At 38.8% G+C, this 27,410-nt stretch overlaps 2 protein-coding genes across 13 annotated transcripts in view; one reads left to right on the top strand and one right to left on the bottom strand.

Annotated features, from left to right (window-relative positions):
* Positions 1-58: 58 nt before the first annotated feature.
* ciz1a (cdkn1a interacting zinc finger protein 1a) lies at positions 59-12,129 on the bottom strand. The gene is made up of 16 exons (XM_042509021.2): positions 11,974-12,129; positions 11,240-11,489; positions 9,297-9,424; positions 8,910-9,130; positions 7,903-8,020; positions 7,648-7,735; positions 7,326-7,438; positions 6,698-6,780; positions 6,258-6,461; positions 5,968-6,098; positions 5,727-5,820; positions 5,178-5,291; positions 4,950-5,069; positions 4,689-4,773; positions 4,426-4,547; positions 59-3,644 (listed from the first exon to the last, which is right to left on the bottom strand). The coding sequence occupies exons 2-16, from the start codon at positions 11,398-11,400 to the stop codon at positions 3,141-3,143; spliced, it is 2,286 nt and encodes a 761-aa protein (XP_042364955.2). The 5' UTR covers positions 11,401-11,489; positions 11,974-12,129; the 3' UTR covers positions 59-3,140.
* A 1,274-nt stretch (positions 12,130-13,403) lies between these two features.
* dnm1a (dynamin 1a) overlaps positions 13,404-27,410 on the top strand; it is a 62,860-nt gene continuing 48,853 nt past the window's right edge. For 7 of the 12 annotated variants that reach the window (XM_088070657.1, XM_088070660.1, XM_088070654.1 and 4 more), the window contains exons 1-4: positions 13,405-13,801; positions 24,673-24,746; positions 26,481-26,630; positions 26,812-27,015. In XM_088070657.1, the coding sequence (XP_087926783.1) occupies positions 13,641-13,801; positions 24,673-24,746; positions 26,481-26,630; positions 26,812-27,015 (589 nt within the window). In that variant the 5' untranslated portion in view covers positions 13,405-13,640. Of the gene's footprint in view, positions 13,802-24,672; positions 24,747-26,480; positions 26,631-26,811; positions 27,016-27,410 lie in introns of all 12 variants that reach the window. The other 5 variants (XM_088070658.1, XM_088070661.1, XM_088070662.1 and 2 more) reach the window with 1 other exon arrangement.

Below are 27,410 nucleotides of genomic sequence, written 5' to 3'. Positions count from 1 at the left end.
CAATCTTTAAAGTGTTTGTAAACTGCTCGGCAGAAAAGTCTAAATGAATTCAACAAAGTGTGGGAATCATCAGACCTTTTAATATAAATTAAAATGACCCCTCAAACAGAAAACAAAAATCCAAAAATACATGGAACCTCCAGCAGTTAGAAAACATCACCGGTTTGTTCATCTCAATTTAGTCAGTAGTTGAATAAAAATACAATAAGAAACATACAGCTTTGTTTGAAATGATCCTTTCATGTCCTTGTTTTCTCGCTTGCTCCTTTCTCTTCGTAAGTTTCATGTCTCGTTCCTTCAGACAGAACATGATGCGTTACTGATCGTGCGACAGTCGCCACCATGACTACAAGAGTTGCTACATGCGTCAGCCAACCACTTTTGTGGTTTAAAATATCCTTCTCTAATATGGATGAAATGTTTTCAGCACACCAGTCATGACGCCTTGTGACCTCTGAAATGCTGGACCAAAATTATACATTTGTGTAATCTGTAACTGGGATAATCTACTTTATGTTCCTGCTGCTTAAAATTCAGTTCAAAGTCTGCGAGAACATTAAATACTAACAGACACTTCATGGTTTGCCCTTCTTACATTAACTCAATGGTGTCCATCTGTCCAGTGTATAGCAAATAAAACATAATGAGAAAAAGCATTACCACTAAAAGCAAGTAAGTCCATGGAAATTAAGGATGTTTTTTTTACTGAATGTAAGCACACTTGACAAATCTAAATGAGAATGTGACACCAGATGTGATTTTGTATCAAATCACTGTTGTGCCAACATGATCCATTCTACACAAATGCTTTTATCTTTATGAATTCTGAGCTAAAAGGCCGATTTCGGGGTCCTCTGAGGACGCATAAAGGAAAAACTACAGTCTTTCATCTTCGAGTAGCATATACTTGCCCTGAGTGACAAACTTGAATTTGAGCAAAATGCAGACATAGTGCAGCCTTTTGTGCTGACTCATTTTAGAGTTCCTTTTAACATTTCGAGAATACAGGGCTTTCTTTCCCATACGACTGTGCAGATGTAAATTGTACAAATTGTACAATACTGCATCCATCTCCTTAAGATTGTTTTGAATTCAAACATATTTTAAAACTCATAATTTCTTCATAATACAAAAAACTTCCCAACAGCTGGCACTTTATTAGTGCGAAGGCCGCAACTTCTGTGCCCCAAACGCAACATCAGCTTAAACCCAAAAACGTCGAAAAATTGAAAAAGTTTAACTGGAAGGGCATTTAGAGATGAGAGACCTCCACCAACGGCCCCTGATTTGGATCTGCTCCAAAATTTAACATGTTCTTCATTGGCCCATGTTACACCCTTCCACCAAATTTCAAGAAAATCAGGCCAGTAGTTTTTCAGTAATCCTGCTGACAAACTGAAGCGAAAACCTCTTTCGCAGAGGTAATAAAAAGCCCCGAACAAAGCAAAGATCAGATCCGAGGTTCAGCATTACTCCACACTCAAGCCCAAGTACCATTTAAACACTTTCCTTAAACAGAAGATATCACCTTTTCAAACACTTAAATTGGTTACATTCTACATTTCAGCTCGCTAAAAGCGTGTGCTACGTGGTTAGCAATGTTGAAAATGTCTCCACTTGTATGTTACGTTAGCAATCATTCATCTAGCTAGCTAGAGAATTAGCAAAAGCTGACAAACAGCGCTCTTAAACTTCCCCATCACTGAGGACACTGCAGGGTGGGAAATTAACTTTTTGGTGAGCCAGTAAATAGAAAATCTACTACCCTCCTCCTTTTCTTAACCCTGGCCTCCTTTAAAAGAGCCTGGACACTGTTAATTTCGGGGTCAGATGTAGCCAGGGTCGCACTGAATAGTTACTGATAGAAGGTGGGAAAAAACGAAATAACATTTACATTTATGGATGGGGTAAAAAAAAAACCTAAACAAACATATTTTCACATTTACTTTTTTCTGCAATGTTTAGAAAATCCATGTCACACTAGACTTAAAAATACTGTATATATTAAATTTGCATTTAGCTTCTATAATTTTATTGTGTCCGAATCCCATTTTACTTGTACGCAGTATAAGTAGTAGTAGTCCTAGTAAAGTGTTTTTGCAGTGGAGTATACAAACAAGGCCACAGGCATGCCAGCAGCTCTGTGAGGTTGCACTCCAGCACAGCGGTGCTTTAAGTTAAATTCTCATGTCAACAAGCACACAATGACAAAGCTAACATGCTGATGTTACGATGGCATACTGTTCACCATATTCACCACCCTAATTTAGCATGTAAGCATGCTAACAATCACTAATTAGCTGTAAACACAGCAAAGCTGTGGCTGATGGGAATGTCACTGGTTTTGAAGCTACTTGGTCATAAACCAAAATATAAGACAAATCAAACTTTGACCTGATGATGGCGCTATATGGAAAGTCAAGGGATCTTCTAAGTATTTTTTTTAAAAACCAAATTTCATTGCAATTCATCACATAGTATTGCCGTGGGTGTTAGTTAAGCCACTTTACCCCAAATTTTGTTTTTATCCCAAGTTTTTTTTTTTTTTTTTTTAAGCTGTAAGCAACTCCTGTTTCCATTGTGGCAGAGAGGTGAGAGTTACTTTTCTGAGTATACTTTGACTCTTATCCATTCAACCTGCTAAGACTAAAGTGTGAAGTTGGAATTTCTTGGTTTAAAAAAAATCTTGTTTTTAGGGAGCGATTTTTACAGATCTGTAAATATAGAAGTAAAAGGGTTTACTGTGAGCTAAACGGACATACTGCGTTACAATGATCGATTTTGATTGCTGTAACCTAACGTTGAGCCTAGAGATTACAATACTTGAGAACATCATGCTCTGACTGGGGGCCAATATTAAGATACTTACCCACCCATCACTGATTTACCCTGTGTTTGTCAGCTGTCAGGTGTTAATTTCCCACCCTGGGAGAGCAACACATAAGGAGTCATGTTCTGCTGTGATTTACCATCACTCTTCCTATTTGTTGTTGTGTGCTTAATTCAGACTTTCCAACACGGAAAGAGGAAGGGCTGTTCACTTCTTGGTCTCGGTTCCATGAAAGCACCTCTTCACATACTGACGCACCCTGTCCTGAGGTTGTGCCAGGCCTCCATTCATTCCACATCTTATCTGTGACTCAGCGTCTGTTTGTGGCCCTCCCTGACCTGCGTTTGGATGTGGTTTTTGCTTTTCCTGTGCTGTTCTTTTTCCCTGGGACAGCAGGAGTTTCCTCCTCAGCCTCCTCTTCATTAGCATCCTCAGCAGCAGCTGCTGGCTCTGAGTCTGGTTCCTCTCTGCTACCAGCAGGTAGCTCGGCAGGACTCTCAAGACCTTCAGAGGCCTGGGATGAGGTCTCTTCCTCCTTGCTAGTTGCTGAGGTGCTGATGAAGTCCTGTGAGGTTGGGTCAGGTTCTGCCTGCTCCTCCTGTTGCTGTTTTTTTGTCTGCCTGTTCAGTCGGGTGAGTTTAATCATAGGCTGCCTGGAGTTTGGGTCCGTCACTACAGTCTCATCAGAAAGGGAATTTTCATCAAAAGAGTCTGTGGTGGTTTCTTTTACAGGCATGAGGCTTTCTGCAGCTGGGAGAGACTCTCTGGAAGATTTAACAGCTCCACTCTTTTGACTCAGCAGCTCTCTGTGCCTCTGAGAAGAGAAAGCAGAAAAAATGCTGCAATACTGCGAATACCTGTGAAAATTCATTAAGGATAACACGCGTTGATGCACTTCAAATTTGCATGCAGTTTAATGCACACCAGCAAGCTGAGATCTTATGTATGCTTGAATTAAAGCTGCCATTATACAATCATTAAAACAAAATCCGTACATATCCTTGACAAAGAAATCCTGATAGGAGCACCCACAAAAACCCTCACTATTGCCTATCCCACCAGACTGCATTTCAATAAAGAGTTTATCGTCGTAAAACACACTTCATTCAAAGTTGACACAAACAAAATAAAACTTACAAAAAGTGTATGGTTCATCTTTCCACTGTTCCAACAATTGCCTTAATTTACCCAAACAGATGGGAAAATATTCTGGGTCTGTACACACTAAAATTACTATTTATTTAAATGTAGTCTTGTAGGTTTGGTGATACCGATTCCTGGGCTGTTTCTGGTTAAACAAAAAGGATCTCACTCTTTCACAAAATGGTTAATTTCTGTATGGATCCTTTCTTTCTTTCTATAAATTTTCAGACTCTTAATAATCTGAACCTGTCAGTGGCCAAAAGAAGCACTCTCAGTGGACGTAAACTGCTGGTGCGAACATGTCCCGTCTGCAGCGCAGGCGCTCAATATTGGACCAGTTTCAAAAACTCGTTAGTCACTTTTAAACAAAAACACGGGACACAGATAATCATTTATACCAGCTACCTCTTCTTTAGTACAAAATTAAATGAATGAAGTCATCAAAAACCAACCTTAAGGTTCTCAAAGTGCTTCAGTGATTTGCAGTGTGTGTGAAGGGCAGAAGATTCAAAGTGGTAAAACTTGTTGCAGATTCTGCAGATAAAACCTGCTACTGGAACAAAATAACTGGACCCTGTGGTGAAAGAAATCCCAAAATAAACATTACACAAATGGGATATTACACAGCGCTATTGAATGCTATCAGTTAATCAAAATAACAATAACTTGCAAGAAGACAACAAAAAATTATAATGCAGAATTAGTCATCACTCACCATAGACTGTGTCCGGGTCATACTGCTCATCACTGGCCATGTCGTTTAGAGTCACTTCTTTAGGGAAGGGCCAGTCATCCTGCACCTGATCATCGCAGACACAGTTAACAACTAAAGTATACAAAAATACACCAACTATGATATATTTATATTTCAGATCTTATCTCATGACCATGATGTTGAACTTCATTAAACCTTGTGTGAGGCTTAGAGGCCATTTATATGCAAACACCGGCAGCTGTCAAATCATATGCAAATCACCTGTTCATTCCTCTGTCTTCCCTCTCCCTCCTCCATCTCACTGCCCTCCACCTCTTCCAACGAAAAGCCGTCCGTGTCCATGGCGGTCAGCTTGCCCAAGGCCTCACAGCCCTCATTTTCCTGGAGCAAGTCGACAGTGGCGAGGACAGCATGAATAATTCATTGCATCTTCATTTCTGAGAAAGTTCTCACTTGTTCAATGGTTTAAATCAATATAAACACAGATACCTTCTCCAAATTCTGTCTGTGCTCCTGGGACTGCAAGTGCTCCACAAAAATCTGGGAGGTCCTGAAGTGTTTCTTGCAGACTGTGCAGGAGGAGATGGCTGTTCTGCTGGCAAGCTGTAAACAACAAGAAAAGTGCTTTCACTCATTTTCTACTAATTAACACTTCCTGAACTCAGCGTTTAAACCATGTAAATGTGCTTGTCTATACCAGTGGTGCCCAACTGGTGGATTGGGGTCCAAAAGTTGGTCGCAGGTCCATTCTGAATGGACTGCAAAGACTTGTGAATGTGTTGAATTTGTTAAAAATACACTTTATTCTGGTGTATAGTGAATTTCCAGCATAGAACTTTTATTTTGAAATGCTTTTTCTATCTATTCTTGCAATATGTTTATTTTTTTTTGTTCTAAGCCAAGTGCTGTTTACATTTTGGGAAATGAAATTGAATACGTGGTGAATTATCTATTCTGTGGACCTTGAACTAATGACAAAGGAAAAATCTGGACCCTGTGGGTAGACCAGCTGGGAACCGCTGATCTGTACATTTTTACTTTGTGCTCCTCTGTGCGACGGTGGTCCATGATGCTACTTGTAAAGTGGATGTGACAGGTGGCACACCAATGCTTCGGGTCTGTTTTCTTCTCTCTGCAGAGAACACAAACATTATTCAAGACTCATAAGGATCATTCTGCAAACATTTAAGGGGAAGACCAATTCAAACTTGATAAAGCCTTATAAAAATAATTGAAAAAAAAAGGAGTCCAAAAGCATATTTATGTGTTTTAAACTGACCCTTCTTTGTTTGCTTCTTGTAGAGATTCCTGCACTCGTGGCAGCAGGGTGACCAGACAAGCATTGCTCATGTGTTGGATCTCCATCATCCTCTGCTGGTGAGAAACACTGTTCATATGACTCTTGAAGTTCTGAAAAAAAAGGAAAAGAAAAAAAAAACAAACAAAGGAGAAAATTAAAAAATGAATATTTGAAAGACATTATAAATTTGCCATTACTTTTTCAGCCTTAAGTTCACCCCCAAAAAGCTACATTTCACCATGGCCGAAGTGTGTGTGCATTCAACTTACTTGCTGGTTGCGGCAGGTAATGCTGCAGAGGTAGCAGAAGAACTTATTGGCGCCCCCCGCTACACCCTCCTCTTCCTCCTCCTGGTTGTCTGGTGAAGCCAAAGGGGAATCTTTGTCCTGTGGCATCCCCTCTAAGAGCAAACCATCCTGCTGTTCATCTTCACTCAGTCTGCCAGAGGGGGACGGGGCTGCCAGACTGTGTACCTACAGAGAGGTCACAAACCAGAGCTCAACTCAGTGTCGTCTATTCATTTAAGTGAGATATGACAGAATACGCTATACACGGGAGGCCAACAAATAATGAAAGTCAACCCTCACACTCAACTTGACCCAACTTTTTAGTACCATTTGTGGTAGGAATTAGTTACTTCAAAATCATCTATCAATTAGTGTTGACATTACTTTGTCTATAACCATCCCCAAATAAAGGCTCCTCTCACCTCAGCAGCTCTGCTCTCCTCCAGCAGCGTCTCAATAACATCTGATCCCCCTGTGGAGCCTCCTTCCTCCAGAAGGATGCAGTCTGGGAAAAAAGATTTCATTTCATCTCAACTGACCAAACCTACATGCAGGGTGCTTTAACACCTGTAGTTCAGTTCATTTGGTCAGGACCAAGAAAAAAACTAACAAAACAAACTAAAACGTTGCATTTAGTTCTGGTCTGGATCCTGTTCACACTGACATTTTACCAACAAACCAAAAGCAGTAAACATGAGGATGACCGACTGACAGGTAACTTGCTGACTGGACAGTTTTTGGGACTGTCATCCTGCACTATTAGTGCGTCATCAGGAACCATGTGAGGAAATCAAATTCCAATGACTGCAGTTTATACGCTTTAATGCTGTAGTTGACAACTTTTATGAATATAAGTGTAATATTTGTTGAATCTGTAACTTTATTCTGAAAAAAGTATATGACAGTCTATGGAAAAAAAATGAACCGGGGTCAATCTGTAAAACTAGGAAGTGCTGATCAAGAGTCTGCTCGAATGCGGCCAGGTTACATGTGAGAGCACCCTTAGATGAAGTTAGTGCACGATCTAATCTAGTTCTCTGTGGGTTTTACCTTCAGGCTGGCTGTCCACTGTATTGCTGTTACACTCTGGGAAAAGAACATCCTCATCCGTCTCTGCAATGGTGACAGTCTCAACAGCACACTGTTCTTTGGGCTCCTCTGACCTGAGTAAAAAAATATAATAGTAAGAATCAAAGAGGGAAAAAGCACCAATGCTGAGGATAAGTAAACAAGGACAAGGCAGTGCCAAATAACTAAGCCAGAACCTTTATTTCATGTTAAATTTTGTCATTCCCGGTTTGTCATTAAACACTGAGAATGTCAAGAATGTCTAGAGCAGCTACTTTCACAGCAATAAAAATGTTTTTCCTACCCCTCTGTCCTCTGCTTCTTGACTACAGGTTCATCGAGTGGCTCCTCAGAGGGCTGTGTGGGTGCATCCACTCCACCCACAACACCGTCTGTGGGTAGAAAAGCCAAAACCAAAGTTGAAAACACAGACAAAAAAAATTACCAAACCGATGCTTACCTCTACTCTTCTCTGATAACTCTTGATTTTTCTACACAAATTAAAGGTCATAACTTAAATCATCAGCATGTCTGTGTGTTAGTTAGATTCTCCTTCTACCTGTGTTAGTTTTATCAGTTGCTTCATTGGTACTGCTAGCTGCTGGTTGGTCGTCTGTGCTCCCTGCTGCCATCTGCTCGCTGTCCCTCTTCCTGTCTGGCTGCCGAGCTGCAGTGTCCTTTGCAGAATTACAAATATACATCCAAGTATGAGATAAAATTGCAGCCATGAGACAATAACAAAAGCACAGATCACGGACAGTGAAGATTTTGTTTTAGAGCTGGATATGACTGATTTCGACTGGGTAACTAGATGTCTGTTTGGATATGTCAAGGTTGTCAAAGAACTGATGACTGCATCTGTCGTTTAAATTACCTTAAGTTCCTTCTTAAATCTGTTCAGCCATACATTGAACACATTTAATGAACCTTTTTAAGTTTGAGATTGGACTCATTTTACTATCAACAACTGCCCCGAAGAGGAAAAAAACAATTAATTTATCCACTTAAGCATTAGTGTTGTAACTGATGATTATTTTCATTCATAATTAATCTGCCGGTTACTCTTTTGATTGTTTGATCAATAAAATGTCAGAAAATCTAAACATTTAAACATATTCAAAAAGCTTTTTTGACCAATTTACTGTCCAAATTGTTATCACAGTTGATGCTGATTAATTTCTTTGTCCGTCGACTCATCAATTTATCATTTCAGCTCTACTGTCAAGAATTTCGTATGGTCAAAACCTGATGTAGCGTACGCCTCTATGCCACTAAACTCCATTGTTGTAATATTAAAAATACATAAATAACCACATTGTTGGTTCATATATTCCTTCATGATAACGAAAGCACATTCGATAAAGTTTTAAACTGGTGGATTCTTGCTTGCCGCACTTATTCTTATTTTTATTAAACCACGCTCCATCACACTGAGGACATTCCTACCGCTTTGGACCGAGTCTATCTTCAAACCCTGTTGCACCTGCAAATCATGCAACTCTAGAGTAGCTAAACTTAGGACCAACACAGTGATTATAATCATTATAATGGTGCTGGTATAATTACTGCGGTGCTGGAAGAGGAAGAGGATGCAGATGAGGCTGTGGTGGGGGTGTTGTTGTTGTAGTAGCGAGCATGCGGGTGGAACGGTCGAGCAGGTGGGAAAGCCATCATGGGGGACTTGATGGCCATGCCCATGGGAACCGGCCCGAGCAGAGACGACCTGGACCCGGCAGCAAAGAACTGACGGAACTGCTGTCCACCCATCCCAAAGCCCCGCATGCTACCTGGATGAAAACAAACCATGAAAAGACAAATGAGTGAGGAAGAAAATGTCAAAGTAAAAATGATAACCACTTGGAAGTGACTTATTTAATGCTTTTAAGCACATATCATCTGTGGAAATATTTTATGATAATTCCTACAGCTCTTCATGACTGATGAAAACTCTACCCTGCATCTGCTGCATCAACAGGGCCCCTTGCAGCATGGGGTTGGGGGCGATAATGGTCGTCTGGGTAGATTGGCACATCCTGACCATCCTGGGAGGAGGGGCTGTCTGAGGAGGAACAGGAATCGGTCTACACAAAGCACGAGAGAAAACATCATAATGTCATGAGACGCAACCTTACTGAAATCTGCAGCTGAAGAACACAGTGTTTCTGCAAAATAATCATTCTTACAAATCTTGAAATTCATTTAACACATCTGTAATATTTTGAAATTTGCTGAGATCCTGATGTAGAATATACCAGGGTTCCCACACACTGTCATGAAAATTTCATAATCCAACAATATGTCTGTTTTTGCAGATTCCAGCTATGCCAAATTGTGTAATTTTATCTTTTTTTTTTTTTTTTAAAGAAAACATGGCTTTCAAAGAATTTCAAAAAAAAAACAACTTTTTTTCCCCAAATGTTAAAGTTTTTTATAAAAACTGCCAAAAAAATTTGACTTGACATGACTTACATGCCTGGAAAATGTGATTGTTAAATTCCATGACTTGACACAGGCACCTGCACACAGGTGTTCACTCTGAATACTGTCCATGTATTTTATTATTAATTATTATTATTATTATTATTATTATTATTATTATTATTATTATTATTATTGTTATTATGTGACACTGTGTAGATGCTCTGATATTAATTAGACTTTATCGCAAGTCATTTTCCCTCCATATCAGCTTTGGCTCAGAGTCTGTTTTAAGGTTATTTTTATAGCACATCATTTGGAGGCATTACTCAATGAGCTTCATAAAACAAGTGTTTAAAAACAGCGCCATTAGATCTTACAAGAACAACCCAATACAAAAAACTATTAAAGTCAAATTAAGAGTTATAACTGTAATAGTTTTGTTACCTTATTGGGCAAAGGTAAGTTCAAGAGGCAATGATAAACATTAGGAATGACAGCATGGGAATATGTTCAAGAAAAAAATGCACAGTAAGGAGTGCTGGTGGGTTAAAGCTGTCCTGGCTGACAGCTTTACATGACACAAGCCCATGAGGTATTTCTGAGTTGTTGAAGAGTTGTTCTGGGACCAGCAATCTTGCAATACAGTCTTTATATAATCAGCAGGTTATAAACAGTACCTTTGGGCAGGATAGATAACAGCGCATGTCAATAGTTCACATTTTAATACATGTAACACTGTTGTTGTAGTTGAAATACAGACAATGACAAACTTTCTGCAAGGTTTACCAGTGCTGCTGGATTGAACATATGCAGATATTATTGTATGACTGCAGGTTTGTTTACTTGTTTGATAAAATGATATAAAATCCAAAGCCTGAGGCGGATGTCCTTTTACCAGTACAGGGTTCCTACATCTTAAAGCAGGTTAGATGAGGTCATCAGTTGCTTTGGATTAAGGGCAATTTTATACAAATATTTACTGTAACATAAAATATGACTTTCTGACATTCACGCAAGAGAAATTTGGCTAATTTTACCTATTTAAAAATATTACTAATAATAATTTTAAAAAGTAAAATAAAATATGTTACCAGTAATTTTGAAATTTTACAATGTGATGTCAGGTAAAAAAAGATCCATAGTATTCTATTCCCAATGTCCATTCCCATTTTTATTTTTTTTTAGATTTTTAAAGAATTTTTTGTGGGGATATTTTAACAACAATTTAAGCTTTATTTTTGGATAAATGAAGTTAATTCCTTTTAAGGCTTTTTAAGAATCCGCAGGAACCCTGCAACAGACTAACGCATACTCGAGCTGTTAAAATATTACATTTATATTAAAATACTGCACATGTATACATTTTAAGTCATCCTAGCAGAGTCTGACATGTGTTGTGGCAGAGCCACCGGCAGCCGCACATATCTCAACCGGAGGGCCGTGCCTAATCCCCGGCCTCAAGTTAACGCGCTTACCGCTGTGCCTGGTGGTGGTGATGGGGGACATGGTGCCCGGGAGGCGGCGGAGGCGGAGGAGGAGGCGGTGGCTGCTGCTGGAAAAGATGCTGTAACTGCCGCAGGTGCTGGTGAAACTGTTGCTGTTGCTGCTGCTGCTGATGGATGTGTGGATTGAACATTACGGACTTAATTCCTCCGTTAACGTTACACCGAGAGTTGACAGACCATCAGGTGTGAGGTGCCAATGTTTGACACACTTAAAATATCTCTAAATGAGAAATGGGGGAAAAAAAGCTTTTGTGATTATATGCTCCTCTGTCAGAGCAACTCTTAAATGTAAAAACACACTCAATAACAGTGCGCACCTCCACAGACAACAGGTCGCTCTCATATTTCGTTATGACAACTAGCTAGTGCTAAGCACGTAAGCTAACAACAATTTACTTTTTGGTTCACTTACGCTGTTTTATTCTAATGTCTTTGTTCAGTTTGCAAATGAAGAAAACACATGTTAGCGTTTTGTTTTGAAGAAAAGAGCGTCACGTTCATCCAAAACTAACACAAAGCAGAAATAAAGGACGAGCTGCACCTGCTATGAAATGAACGAAGCTACATTAGCCACCGCTCTGTAACTGAACCCAACAAGTTAGCTTAGCATAGCATCGAACAAGCTAGCTAACTCACAGATAAAGCAGCTGCGCCTCCTCGGGTACTTTCTACATTTAAACTTATCCACAGTTGCTAGGACTTACTTCTCAAAGACGAAGGTGGCGATGGTTGTTGATTATCCGACTAAAATCATATCACAGGGTTGAATACTTGCTTTCAGTCCGGCTGGTGCAACTCGCATAAAGCAGACACCCACAGCAGCGTCCCTGGTGTAGTGGAGTCAGTGCGCCCTGTCGCCTCCTGGTGGCTGTCTGGAGAACTGAACATCTTCTTCTGCCTGTGGGCTGAACATCCTTGATGTATTCAAAATATGTTTTAGGGTTTTAACTTAATTTAATGTAATTTAATTTATTTTTGTAATTGTTTTTAAATAGTTTGTAGATTTAATGAAAATCAGCCCAGTATTTTATTTTTAAAGAATTCTATATTATACACTTGTATCATGTTGTAGTTTCTTTATTTGCACATACATAAAAGACAGTAAAAAAAAGTTTAAACATTGTGCAGGAGAGGTAAGATGCCAAAAATGGCTCAAGTACCCCCCCCCCCCCACACACACACACATTTAATAACAAAAATCATACATACAAAAGAAAAACATAAAAACAAGACTGTATAATTGATCAAAGGTTCACCACCAACACACAGTCATAACAAAATTGATAAAAATGTTACAAGTTGAGATGCATTACAATTGAATGAATAATATGTAATGAATCTTTGCAAATATATATGTAGGTGAAGTCAGTTAAAATGGAATGAGGTTTTACACAAAATGACACAAAATAAATATCAGCAGTTGATCACCAAACATGATATCGCATTGTTGCCACAAATGTCCCTACATGAAACAACCTGGCTTATGCTGTTGTGTGCCACCTTTGTTACTCACATGCAAGCACAGACATGCATGTCCTTTGTAGACAATGTGACACAAAGGAATCAGATCAGTAAAGATCAGTAAAAGAATTAGAAAAGCAAGGCAGTAAAGCTGAATTATCTTTTTGAATTAATACGTAGCTTACATTAATGATGGTAAAGTAGTTGTAGTCTTCAAAACTTACTGTGTTTTTTCCTTATAATCTATAAACAATGTTGCATATTACCTGACTTCACCCTAGTAAGCTACATACAGTAAATGCTTTTTTAAATTATAGTAATTGAAATATAGTATTCTGCACTATAAAAACAAACAAAAAAGAGTAGAGTGCCCCCTGGCCTCTGTCCACGGTGCTAACAGATTCAGCACCATGGACAGATCTGGACATCTGTTATGACATTATTAAAAAAGGATGCCAGATTTTTCATCTAAACCTCAATAAATCCAGTCAAACGAGACTGAACTCAAGAGTTTTAGAAAAAAACAGACTTCCCTGTATTTTAAACAGCATAGTGTGACAGTCAGCTACAATGAAAGTTAACCAGTGTCACCACCAAGCGATGTGCGTGGAGAACTGCAGGGATCTCTCTCTCCTGAGAAAATACAAGAGATCATCCTCATCCTCCCCCCCTGCAGCGCTCGGTGGAGAGGAGTGTGCATGCTCGGTGGTGAAGGGAGTCCGACAGCTGAGGAGATCTGCACCGAGGAGGCGCAGTCAATGAGGGACCAAACCGAAAAGTGAGCCGCAGTCCATAGCCCAAAGACACCCTCAAAACGCGGGGTTGGCGAGGAGGGACGAACAGGAAAAATAACAAAATAAATCCCTCCCTGCTCTGATAAGGCAGATAGACTGCCCATTGCATCGCAAAGATGGGGAACCGGGGAATGGAGGATTTGATTCCTCTGGTGAACCGCATGCAGGATGCTTTCTCCGCCATCGGCCAGAATGCAAACCTGGACCTGCCGCAGATCGCAGTGGTGGGCGGCCAGAGTGCGGGGAAGAGCTCGGTGCTGGAGAACTTCGTCGGGAAGTAAGTAGCTTTTCCAGGCTGCAATGCATGTTAGTGCATCACACGAGCGACCGCTTTCATTTTTACACCTCACATATCCCAGTCCCCATCCCCCTTCTCAGGCAGGTTTCAGTCCACCACACAGGCTTCACTGGACGCACCTTTCACTAGTTTCATTGCTATCTGTCTTATTCCACAACACCAAATCGAGGAGATTATTAGGCCTACATAAATCCCCAGAGAGGTTCATGGTGTCACTGCTGCATTCAGGGAACCACGCATTTCTGTCAAGTATCTTGGCATTTAACCATTTGAAACTTGAGCAAATTGACTTGATTTCCTTCAAAAACATAGTAAGAATAGAATAACAGAGGAAGTGATCCAAAAATTAGCAAGGAACTGGCAAAAAGTACAAGAAAATTACCTGAAAATTTGTTAAAAAAAAAAAGGAAAAAGTAAATAAAAAAACAGAAAAAAGAACTAAAGGTGCTTAAAAATGATAAGAATCCTGTTATATAATTGCAAATATGAAATCATGATGATTGTAAATGTAGTTTTTTTCTATCCCCCCCCCCTTTTTTTCCCTAAACATTTTTGCCTAGCTTTTTTAAAAAAAAAAATAATATTCTAAATTTGCTGATTTCTTGCAGTTTCGTGGAACATTTCTTACCAAGTTGCTCATTGCCTTTCCCTGTATGTTTTTCAAAGAAATCGCACCAATTTGCTCAGTGGTTTAAATACAAAAACAAGAAAAGTGATGTTTCAGGTTTCAAAGGGTTAGTATAATAAACCACCTCTAGGTATTAGTGCTATAAAGAAGACTCTCCACTTGATAATTTGTGCAAAATGACATTGCACATGCTTATGATTATAAGTCCTATGACATCTGTCACAGAGGCAGTGTCAGTTTATATGCTGACTTCCTGTGCAGCAGATACAGCTACAGGCAGCTTGCTGGATGTGTTGTTTGTTTCTGTGGTCGAGCTACCATTTTGTTGTCCTCAGGCTATTAAATCCTGACCGAGCAAGGGTGCAAAACGATGCTTGCTCTGTGTGTGAGTGGTGAGGTTTCAGTCTTGCAAACATGCACAGTTTTCTTCCTGTCAGAGCTGCTGCTGCTGATATAAAACAAAGTGAGGGGAGCAAATCTGATCTGTTATGCTGCAGTATGACCTTGCAGAGAGAGAAAGAGAGAGAGAGAGAGAGAGAGTCCACCTGAGCTTTGAGCCCTTCCAGCTCAGCTCATCCATCTGTCTGCCAGTACTTATTCTGTAAGTGAAGCTTACATGCAACAACATGGGTGTCACGAGCTGACTGTTCATCAGACCTCTCTGTCTTCATTTCACTTGATTTTATTTATTTATTTTTTTTTTGTGGTTTTACAGACTTTGAATCGCTCTGATGCACAGTGTGTGATTCAGCAGTATTTCCTGCCTAAGCAAGGTCAGATTGTATGCACGCTGTGGCTCCAAGCCAGCTCAGCAACCCCCACTTTAAACAAGGCCTGAGTACACAGACAGATCCATCTGTGCAGCACCTGATTTTACACCGTCAATCTCTTCTCTTACATTTGTTTGACAGTAGAGTCAAATTGTTCACCACAAGGTCGGAGAGATAATCCCCTTTTTAACAGTGAGTAGGTGAGGTTTGTCTACTGTTACACATAGAGTAATCTACACAAGATGTTACCTGCAGGCATATCAATTTTGTTAATAACGAACTGAAAATGTAGCCTAGGTGCCATTTAGGGGATTTAAAGGAGTATTCCATCATTTTAGCATTGTCAGACTCTTGGTAATGTGACTCCCGGATGTAGACTGTGTGTATAAACCTGCCATTGGTCGGCTATATCAGCCAGCATTCTCCTCCCCTTCCACTGTCTGCGTGTTACTGTTTTGTCTCATTTTGCGAGGCCTCTTTAAAAAAAAAGAGTGATTACCTAAAACAATCTCTTTAAACTCATTAAGAGAACCACATTTTGCTGCACTCACTGCACAGCTGTAGTCATGGAAACAGCTTGCGCCTAATTACGCTGCCTCACCCAAGGGAGCACTGGCTTCGACAGTCATGACAGAAGGTGGAGATGGAGAAACTGAAATGTTATTACAGGGACATTTAACTGTAATAAAGACATCAGATGACCAGTGAAAGCTGCAGTCTGCGTCCTGTCATGCAGCATTTGTGTGTTAATGTATGCGCTCTCCTCGTCCAGCTGCAGTGACGTTGCTCAGGTCCTCCCATCCTCCCACTCACTCAACCTCCCGTGGCCCATTGTGTTTGTGTTATCTGGCCTAAACCAACACACGCTTAGTGTGTGTTTATCTGTCACAATCCTTCCTTTCTCTGTCACTATCTTCCCCTCCGTGTGTCTGATTCAGAAATTTACATTGATGCCTCTCAGAAAGTCATTTAACGTGATGTTTCTATCAGACCAGGAATATTTGTTGGCTCTTATTTAGCTGCTTGCTTTTGATTTCTAACAAGTTTGTTCTCCCTTGATTTTCTGTCACTGCTCACAGTTAGCACAGACAATCAATACAAGGGTAAAGGAGACTTATAAATAACAGAAAGACATTTATATCAGTTATTTCACTTTGCACACTGGTTGTTTGGTAAAAATGAGCAACTACAGGACTGACATAAACCTTGTTAAAAGCAGTTTACTGTACACATATAGAAACTGTTACTCCTGATAGTTCACCATGACACCTTTCCTCTCAGCTGGATTAGATTTGGATGCATGTCTGGCAAGGACAGCCAGCCTCTTAGCAGTATACAAGCTGTTGAGGTATGCTGTGCTGACGGCATGACAGAACATCTAAGGACGCTAATCAAATTTATCTTCTCTCTTTTATCATATGTCCTCTAGATGTTTTTGACCTAGCTCTCCTAATTTGTCCTTGCAAAGAGTCCACTGTTGTCTCATTTTTTTCATTGTTCAGTTTTGTATTCATCTCATCAGTTCAAACTCCCCTTCTCAGCCTTTTCTGTCTCATTCAGTTTAAATTCTCCCAAAGGTGCTTTTTTGTTGTAAAATATAAAAGTGCTCCACTCTAAGTACTCTAAGTAAAGGCAGCAGGGTTAAACTAAAATAACAGGGACACACGCTCTCAGTTATCAAGTAGTTTATTATAAAAGTCTGCGTTCTGAAGCAGCGTTGGTCATTGCAACATTTTTTCTTATTCACTGTTTTCATTCATACCCTTTTCTTGTTGTAGAGACAATAAGAAGTTGAGATACATTTCGCCGCCTTTAGGAACTGCTTTTTTAAATTCTTGAATTATTAGCAGATTTTTTCTGTGTTTTTTCAGTGTTTAAATTAGGAATGATATACAGTATATTATTTGGTATTCCAAACAGTGGATCTCTTTTTAGAGCTGCAACTGATGATTTTTACAACATTTTTTCATAGTGTAACAAAAAGATTAATTATTTAGTCTTACAAATAGTGAGAATGCATTTAGAAATTCCCAGAGTCCAGAACTGAACAGCCAAACAATCCAAAACATAGAGTGTGTTTGGCATTTTTGCTTTACAATTGACTTAAAGTAACAATTGTTTGCCTATTACAATTGTTGCTGTTTATTTTTTATTGACTTATTGACTTATTAATTAATCGAATATCTATCATAGCTGTACACACAGATAAAGCATCACTTTACTGTAGTTACATCTTCTGGTTGTGTCCCACTGGTCTGCCTGTAATTTGGCAATAAAGAAGACATTTAATAAATCTAATTCTGAGCACAAACCCCCGTTTGCCATTCTTTGTCTGTCATCCGGTCTGTTTTTTAGCCTCCCAAGAGTTTAATTAGCACACACAAAGGAGGGAGCTTTACTGGTCTCCAGTGCCCGACACATGCAGCACCAGCTGGATGAAACCTGTTAGTGCAGGTGGAGGTGGGGATATTTGGCCACATGTTGACATTTGACTAAACATTAATCCAACATTAATACATAAACTGCGTGACATGAAAATGAGTTTAAGTGTCACTGTGAAAAAGGGGAGATTTATAAAAAAGTGGCAAGAAAAAAGTTCTACATTTAGAAAAAGGAATACATTTAACATTACATGTACTGCACAGTAATTCTGTCATGTTTGATGCATATTTCACTTTTACATCAAGCAGTTTTCACCAATTCGTTCCACTATCCTGATTCTGAAAGTGGGTCAGAGGCCTTTAACTTTCAGCACCATGGACAGCTCTATCAAATACAGCTGACACTAAATCAGCACCAATGCTGCGTTCCCCTAAAATACAACAAATTTTTAATATAAATAGATTTTTTTTTATCTGGTGAGAATAAATGTTTAATCATCATGATATATCAATTGTCACCATTAGGCAGGATGTGGGGTCAATAGCTGATAGCATAATGCAAATTGAGAAGTCAATCAATCAGACTTTATTTGTATAATGCTTTTCATACAAAAAAAAACCAAACTGTAACACAAAGCGCTTCATACAATAAAACCAGAGCACATGGATAAAACAGCAAGATGTTAAAAGTACTGCAGAAACACTTAGTGAGGAAACACCAGAAGCAGGATAAAACCTATACATAGAGAGATAAAAAGAAATTAATATATAAATGAAAATAAATGATTGCAATAATCATCAAGAAATAAGTACTATTCTGTAAACAGTAGATAAGAGGTAAATGAAAAGATAACAGCAAGTAAAACAATAAATAAATATGTTAAAAATAAAAAAGGTCATATACAATGTTGTCCTGGGGTGAACTCATACTCCTAAAGGAGAATGCTGCTGCTGCATACTGTGCATCTTAGACCAATGAAGCACTTTATTATCAGTGAGGGCTGCTGGCACCAGCACAAACCAGGAACATAAAACTACAACACACACATCTTTTCTCTTCCTGCTGCCATCTCTATTCCAACCCCCACACACAGAGATTAAGTTGATGATATATAGCTGGCTTCATGTATTACATAACACAGAGAGTGCTGGAAGCATTATGAGGAGAAGCTGCAGCTTCACAAATGTGAAAGACAAGGACAGTGCTCTGTTAAAGCTTTCATTCTTGTCAAATAAAAGGAGTAGGGAGTGAAATAGAAACATGGAGAAAAAGAGTCCCTCGATGACTTCAAATTTACTTCAATTCAATTCAATTCAATTCAATTCAATTCAATTCAATTCAATTCAATTCAGTTTAAGTCAATTCAATTCAGTTTAATTCAAAACATTATTAAAGATTCTGCTTGAATAGAGGTCCATAGGTTATAAAAAAATTTAAAAAATAAAAAATAAATTAAAAACTTATACAGTCATTTTTGTTTTTAAGCTGTGTTGGATAAGTGAACAGGATAGATTTTTTAATTTTTATTTTTGAGGTAACTGGCCTAATCAATCTGACCTCTTGCAGTAACTCTTTATTTCCTAGATTGAAACTTGCAGTTAATTGTTAATTCTCAAGATTCTTGGAAAGGTCCAGTAATTTGATAGTAATAATAGAGGAAGGGGATACAATGTTCAGCTGATTCACCTTCAGTTTATTAATTCAAATGAATTCCTATTACAGTTTAATAGCCTTTTAAGTCTGTGCAGAGCAGGTCAGCTGAACATGCAAAAATGTAAAAATAATCTCCAGGCCAGTGTGCAATTTTCAGTCGTTTGCAATTATCGTAATCCTTTATCTTGATCGAGTCTTCTGATTGACTGGAGACCTATCCACGGTGTGCCCCGCCTCCCGCCCACGCAGCCCTGTAATAGCATTTACAGATAATGAATAGATGGATGGATTCAGTTTTATAGGTTTATATGGGTCTTTGTTAGTTTATAATGCTGTTCTCTTGAGAAATACCTCTGGAAATGAACTGCTTATAAACTCAACACAACTACTTGACCACTATATAATCTTGGTTCTCGCTTAAGAACAAATAAATAAATCACAATAAACCACAAGGAAGCACAGCAGGGTATTAGGATTTACAGTAGTCTATTGAGAGATTGAAAACAAAAAGGAGCAAATGTGTTAGGATTCTACATTTACCAGTCTGGTAAAATGTCTGGTACCAGTACAAGGACATTTATTTTACTATTATAAAAAAAGCAAATAAAAATGTCAAATCCTTACATTTCAGAAGCTTGGAGAGGATAATATTTGGCACTTTTGGTTGGAAAAAAAACAAGAAAAATGATTTTTATGTTGATTGACTGATGATATAATTTTATCTTTTCCAGCTCTCATTTACACCAAATGATAAAATTCTTTATTAAGATACCATTGGACCCATAAAATTAGTTGCAACCTCTAAAGTTACTGATGTGAACTGTAAAAACAGTGTATGGACACAGTATGAGTGAGACAGCAGTCACAGAGGGAGTGAGTGACAGAGGAAGAGGGGGGACCATTTGCACTGATACTGCTACAGAGGATTACCACTAATCTCTGTTTGGGCCGTAGGTTACCTGCAATACACTCCACTATTGGCTCTGCTTTAATCTGGATGTCCACCATCCAGCAACCAGTCGTTTGATTGGCTCCACCCTCCACTGCGGCTCACAGCAATATGTGTATGTGCTTGTGTGGATGTGTGTGTGTAAAATTCATCACGAAAAAGCACTCATCTATCGGAGACCCAAACACTGCTAGGAAGTGAAATTGCCTGGTTGCGCTGGTTCGCTGATGTCAGAGTTGTTATTGCTGCACGCATTAGAGCAGGATTACTGTAGATGAGGCTCAGAGTCTGACTGTGTCTGGGAATCGGAAGTGATGTGACGCACATGAAGAGGCCAACAGAGCAGTGTGCTGAATTAGAGTTATTATTACTAACCATCCCAATCAAGCCCTGAAGGTGGTATATAACTTTTGGAAAAGTACTTATCTTTGAAAATGTATGATTATGAACAATAACTAAATAAATATTTTCAAACAAAACTGAATCAATGAACTGAATAACAAAATGTTTTTCTTGCAAAGAGTGTGCAAAGCTGGTTTTATACATGAAGCCCTTTCATACTGATGGAATCTGAGATGTCAACTGAAGCGCATAGGTCATCTTTGTGTGTGTGTGTGTGTGTGTGTGTGTGTGTGTGTGTGTGTGTGTGTGCGCGCACTCAATCTTGTACACTGTACATAGTTCACACCACTGAATGTGTACAGTTTATAACAAAGAAACAATGAGTCACTACTCCACAGCAGCTGCTGGCACCCACTGGATTTATGTGTGTGTGTGTGTGTGTGTGTGTGTGTGTGTGTGTGTGTGTGTGTGTGTGTGTGTGTGTGTGTGTGCAGTAAATGTCACAGAGTGAATTAATGATTCAGTAGCTAAATGTTAATTCAATAAAAAATGTCTTTGTTTCAAACTGCTAAAAAAGTCCAAAATCCAAAAATCTGCTAAAAAAGAAATTAATGTGATTGGCTGTGACTCTCCAGCAGTGATGCTCAGTAAATCTGTGACCTCCCCTACCCAGATTATTGAGTATTGATTATTGAAAATCAATTGAGAAACTGTTAATAAGTAAAATAACCAGGAGGGAGTGTCTCATCTTGGTTGTTTTAGTGAATTAAACATCTGACTAATTGAGGTACTGCACTACGTTGGTGCAAAAATCATATAAAACACAAAATTGTCACAGAGTGTCCTGCCTATTTATTTGCAGAATAATAGCTTCCACTATATAAACATTATGGCAAAATCACGGATGGTGGACACATTTATATTGTGTCAAGGTATCTGTATATTGACCAACTCTAATACCAGTAAATAGATCGATAGATAGATGGATTGACAGATATGTAAAGCCATATATATTGATCTATCAAACTATATTATTCTACTAAGTTTTATCATGCAACGACGTCTGTTAGAAGTGAAAGTGTTTCCAGATAGACTGCTGAGTGCACTTACAGGTAAGTGCTTGGTGAAGTTATCTTGTTGCAACTTTAAAATCTCTCTTCGAGTCTCCGTCTCTGTCTAGCTTCTCTCTTACTGTTGGAAAGGTATCTGCATTTCTCCTTGTCGTCCTGGTTTGCTCCTTTTCATTTAATTATTTATCTCTCTCGTCTGTATCTCCACTGTGCGGGGGTTGTGCTGGCAGTCACATGGGTGTTTTCATTCCCCACCTCACCGTTGGGGGATGAAAGCACAGGGTGGGGGAGGAGAGACTCTCACCCTCTCAGCAGGATTAGGTAGATGATGAGTGGACAGAGAGACAGTCTTTATAGTACTGTGGCTGTGGTGATATACAGTACACATGCATGTGTTGGAGGATCCTTGTGGTGGCATGATGAGGAGGAGTGTAGTGAGAGGAAGACCTGCAGTTAAAGCCATCTGTCTTCTCTAATAGGCATCCATGTGGGAGAGAGCGACACACACATACACACAAACACACACACACACACACACACACACACACACACACACACACACACACACTTCCGTACACTGGCAGGCAGGCAGGTAGACCAGCAGATGGACAGACGGAGAGGAGGTTTCCTTTGTTGTAGAGGGCTGTACTACAACAGCAAATACTGACCCAATAATGAAGCTCCTGACTGATGCTGTGTGCAGTGTAGCAGGTGTGAAGGTTATTCAAACATTAGCAACAATGTCTTTTCAGGTTTATTTTGACAATCACACCGTTAAAGATTGTGTATCATGTTACATAGACCCATGCATTAAGTGATATATTGCAGGTTTGGAAAGGATCAGCAAAGACTGATTTGCAGAACCTGCAGTTTTAAGAGATTATTACACTCACTTCATTCCTGGAAGTAATTTATCACCATTTTGTTTAGTAACTGTAACAACAAAATCCTTTAAAATGATAAGGAATTACAACTGAAGTGTCAGTATAAAACCAGTATAAAACAATACAACTGCATACAATGTGGACATAATGTCATGTATTGGCGTGCAGCTGACTCATGACATACTTAGTGCTCATGTAATCAAATATAAACACAGAATTGAACTCAATAAATCTGCCCCATTTTAACTGATACTACGTATATCCAGCTATCTGAGCAATTATCAACCTGATATCTGATGTCCGTATTGGAATGGTGCATCCCTAGTTTAGACAATGCCAGTCTTTATGGTAAATTAAAATAATGCAACCCCCATGGTGAACATCTAATTGCTGAATTTGCTTTTATCTGGTCAGGTCACAGTTTAGAAGCAGTTGAGCCCTGATTAACTCCCAGTTCATGACTCGTATCAAACTGCCGCAGGCTTTGCTTCAGGTTCAAACTGAGGCCTTGTCTATTTATAATTCATGTCGGTCAGTTCATCACTGAAGATTCTTTACTCAGATATTAAAGAATTTATGTGAGCGTTGAATGATTTGAATAAATTTGAAACTTTTTCAGTGTAAGTTTACTATAGCCTTTCACAAACTGAGAATATTGGTGTTATTTCTTTGAAAACATGAGGGAAAAAAGACAATGATAAACTTGACAAGACATTTCCTAAAAAATTACATGAAATTATTTAGAATTAGAGTTTGTTTTTTTGTTTTTTAAAGAGCATGGGATTATTAAAAAAAAATAAATAAAAAAATAGGGAAAATATATGCAAAATAATTTTATATTTAAATTGTGTTACAGAAAAAATAGAATAAATATATAAAATAAATATATATATTTTATTTTCAGAACCTTCTCTTAAGTTTGTTTCTTTTTGCTTATTTTTAGGTATTGTCTTGTAACTCATTTACTAATTTTTTGCTAATATTATGTCTATGTCTTGTTAAGTTCCATGTTGCCCTCTCCCACATTTTTTTTTTTAAATAAATCAAATCTATTTGCTCAGGCTTCTAGGGGTTTACAGCAACTCAGTCACATAGCTGTATTTTGTGTGAAGACTTGTTTTATTTTCAACTATGAGCAAAACAAGCTCATAAATTGCTGTTTGCTGTTATGCAATGTTACACTGAAAACTACAGAATGTGTCTCAAACAGCCCCTTGTTACACAGGCACACACACACACGTACGCATGCATATGCACGCACGCACACACATCATGCATCACTGAATAAGAACTGTCCAGTCAGCTGGTTGAGGAGCACACAGTGCCAGTGGCAAGTTGACGCTGATGTTGCATAAGCAACTGAACAGCCCCAAGAAAAACTGTGTTTTGTTCAAGAAAAACAAAACAAAAAAACCCCCACCAAGAACCATTAAAACATGGCATCTCTATGTACACATTCTCACGCGTTCATAAACACATACTTCACACCTCAGACACATCAGGATCGTGTTTTAGTGGATAATGGATATTGAACATGGACACATACAAACATAAAATTTAACTGAAAACAATCATCGATACCTTATTACCGTATTTGTTGTCATTTTCAGTAATTCTGTATTAGAAATTGAAATAGTCATTATAGATGCTCATTCATTTAGGAGGAAAAACTGCTAAAGAAGCTCATGCAAGTGACTACAATAGCCATGTTTTTTATGTTATTTCTTTCAGAAACATGGGGGAAGGGGCAAATGTGGTGATATAAAACACTAAAAAGAAAAACAGCAGAGTTTGTTTGAATCAGGGTAAATCCAGGGAAATCATCAGCAAATTGCAAAAACATTTCCTTCTGTTTCTGTGTTGGTATCAGATGAACATACAATGATGAAAAAAAAGCATTGTTGTAAATCAAGAGGACATTTGGCATGGTGGGACCACAGCTGTTGTGTGAGGATTTGTTGTTACACTGCGCACATAAACACCCACACATTTACACTTGCTTCATGCCTTTTCCTTGCACATTTCCAGTCTTCCCAAAGCCTCGGGATGATGATTTACAATCACTGAGTCATGCTCTGTTGTCTTTTTATCATGTGGAGATTTGTATTGTTGTCTCTCTGCATGTTTTTTTTTTTTGTTCTGCTGACCATCTTTCTGATTGTCTGTCTGCAGGGATTTCCTTCCCCGTGGCTCTGGCATTGTGACTCGTCGTCCTTTGGTTCTGCAGCTGATGAACTGCCCCACAGGTAAGATCATCTTACCAATAAACATCTATGTAAATGTAAAAAAAAATATTTTCAGTTTCTTCTCTTCTATTTAGTCCTGCGGAGGTTTGGTGGAATTAAACAAATTGCATCTTCAAGCAATTCTGCACAGATTTCAGCATTCAGCATCTATAGCAAAGCCCTAATTTCCCTTTTCCACTCCTGCTGCTCTTGTGTTAAAACTAGATAATTTCCTTTGATTTTAAGAAGGAGACAACAGTTTAGACATAGTTTAGCCCCTATAGGTGCAACCCCCCCCCGATCCCCAAAGTCTAAACATTGTGTGAAGAAAAACTGTCCTCCAGCATCTTTTACTCTCCATTCATCTCTACAGACTTGTAGATGATGACAACACTCGCATGTTACCATGGTTACACTTCACGAGGATGTTACAGGGTCTGCAAGCAAGCTTGCTCCCATACTTTTTCATGGTGTGAATCAGAAATTAAATTCATTCAGTTAAATGCAGTCATGGTTACTGGATTACCTTTGGGTAGGGCTTTTTAAACTGCGAAACACGTCACAGCAGCAGTTAAAGGGACAGTTCACAGTTCAGTTTTTTCCTCTTACCAGCAGTGTTATTTATTAGTTATTTATTGTTTTGGTATGAGTTGCTGAGTGTTTGAGATACCTGCCTTTTCTGCGTTACAATGGAATTAGATAGCATTGGCTTGTGGTGCTCAAAGTGCCAAAAAAATCCATTTGAAAAACTCAACAGCAGTGTCTCCTTTCTACCAAACTACATCCGTTAGTCATGTCACCACCTAGAAGGCAATGTGCATCTGCTAGCTCTGCTATTACTATTAAGCTAGCAAATGTTACAGCTTAGCCGAGGAGGATGCCATTAATGTTTAGATCTCGTGCTGTCACGAGCCTCTCGTCCATGAGTAGATGCACACTTCCTCCTGCATGGTGATAGCTGGTGGATGTAGATTGGTGCAAAGAAAATAGTTTCTACATAAAATTGCTCACAACAAAGTCTGTTAATTATCTCCAGTAGCCAAATCATGATCTGTGGAAAAAGACATTGCTGTTGATTCTTTCAAATATATATTTTTTTGGCGCTTTGAGCACCACAAGCTGAGTGCCATCTAGATGCATTATATTTGAGAGAGGGCAGCCATTTATTTGGCTGATATCTCCAACTTTCGACAGCTCAGACCAAACAATCTTGACTGATGAATAGCAGCACAGGTGATAGGAAAAAATATGTAGTTTGGATTTGGGAATGAAATGATTCTGTGTGACTCACATTTCCTTTGAATATCATTATCTCTTATACAAAATCATGGAAAAAGACTCACTTAATAACTTAAAAACTTGCTTGAGAATCATCACATTTTTAAATTTCAGTCAGTATCAAAATAATCCAATGATAGTTGTCTATAAGTCTGTGGATACAATTTCAATAGCAGCTGCTAATAGCTAATTTGGCTGACTTTGCATGCCACACAGAGGCCAAAAAATGAGAACATTTTGAGCTGACTGCCTGACTAGTTGGCAACATTATATTTCCCGTTTACATCCCCTTCAATCCCAAAATTATGAAGACTATAGTTCCAAGATGTAGAGATTATGATCCCACAAACTGAGGTAAAATAAAGAATGATAATAGGAGTTATAAAATCCACTAACATTTGTACAAAAGTCGTAAAGTGTTTTTTTCTACTATAATTTCACTTATATTAATTTATTTCTTCTTGCCTTCTCTTCTAGAATATGCTGAGTTCCTTCACTGTAAAGGCAAAAAGTTTACAGATTTTGATGAGGTCCGGCAGGAAATCGAGGCAGAGACTGACCGCATCACCGGGGCCAACAAGGGCATCTCCCCTGTGCCCATTAACCTGCGTGTTTACTCCCCTAATGGTGAGGCTGATAAAACTCTATTGCCACACAGATACTAATGTGTTGTGATTTGTTCTGCCTGTCTGACATCAATATATTATGCACCATCAAGGTTTTTATTCTGCAACAATTCATCTGAAGAGGTTTAGTTCAGTTCGTGTAGGTTTCTCTTACTTCTCCTGTACCCCTTTTCTTTTCCCAGTGCTGAATCTGACCCTGGTGGACCTGCCAGGGATGACCAAGGTGCCGGTGGGCGACCAGCCTGCAGACATTGAGGCGCAGATTAGAGATATGCTGATGCAGTTTGTCACCAAAGAGAACTGCCTGATGCTGGCTGTCTCCCCGGCCAACTCTGATCTGGCCAATTCTGACGCTTTAAAGATTGCCAAAGAGGTCGACCCTCAGGGTGAGTGTATACACACACAGAAACAAACACACACATTGTCATTTTACTGTACGTTACACTTCTCAGCTACATGTCAGTGGAAAATATTATACTTTTTACCCTGCTACTCATTTAATATTAGCCAGTCAGGCTAGAGTAATGTCAGATTTTTATGGCATGATCAATTTAGCAAAAAAAAAATTCACAATAACAATATTACTGCGATATCTATAGAAAATTCTATGCTGTCAGTTGAATTCATCTTTAATTGTGTTTTTTGAGCATTTTGTCTCTTTTTTGGCAAATCATTTACACTCAAATACAAGTGTAGGGAGGTGAAGAGAGAGTCTGTAGCCATAACTATACAAAAGCATACAAAAAAGAGTAAATGCACTTAATGAATAGTGAAAAAGCAA

The sequence above is a fragment of the Plectropomus leopardus genome, chromosome 20 (assembly GCF_026936395.1).
Source record: "Plectropomus leopardus strain MGB_pleo_1.0 chromosome 20, ASM2693639v1, whole genome shotgun sequence".
Taxonomy (NCBI): Eukaryota; Metazoa; Chordata; class Actinopteri; order Perciformes; family Serranidae; genus Plectropomus; species Plectropomus leopardus.
This window is presented reverse-complemented; position numbering and strand designations above follow the sequence as displayed.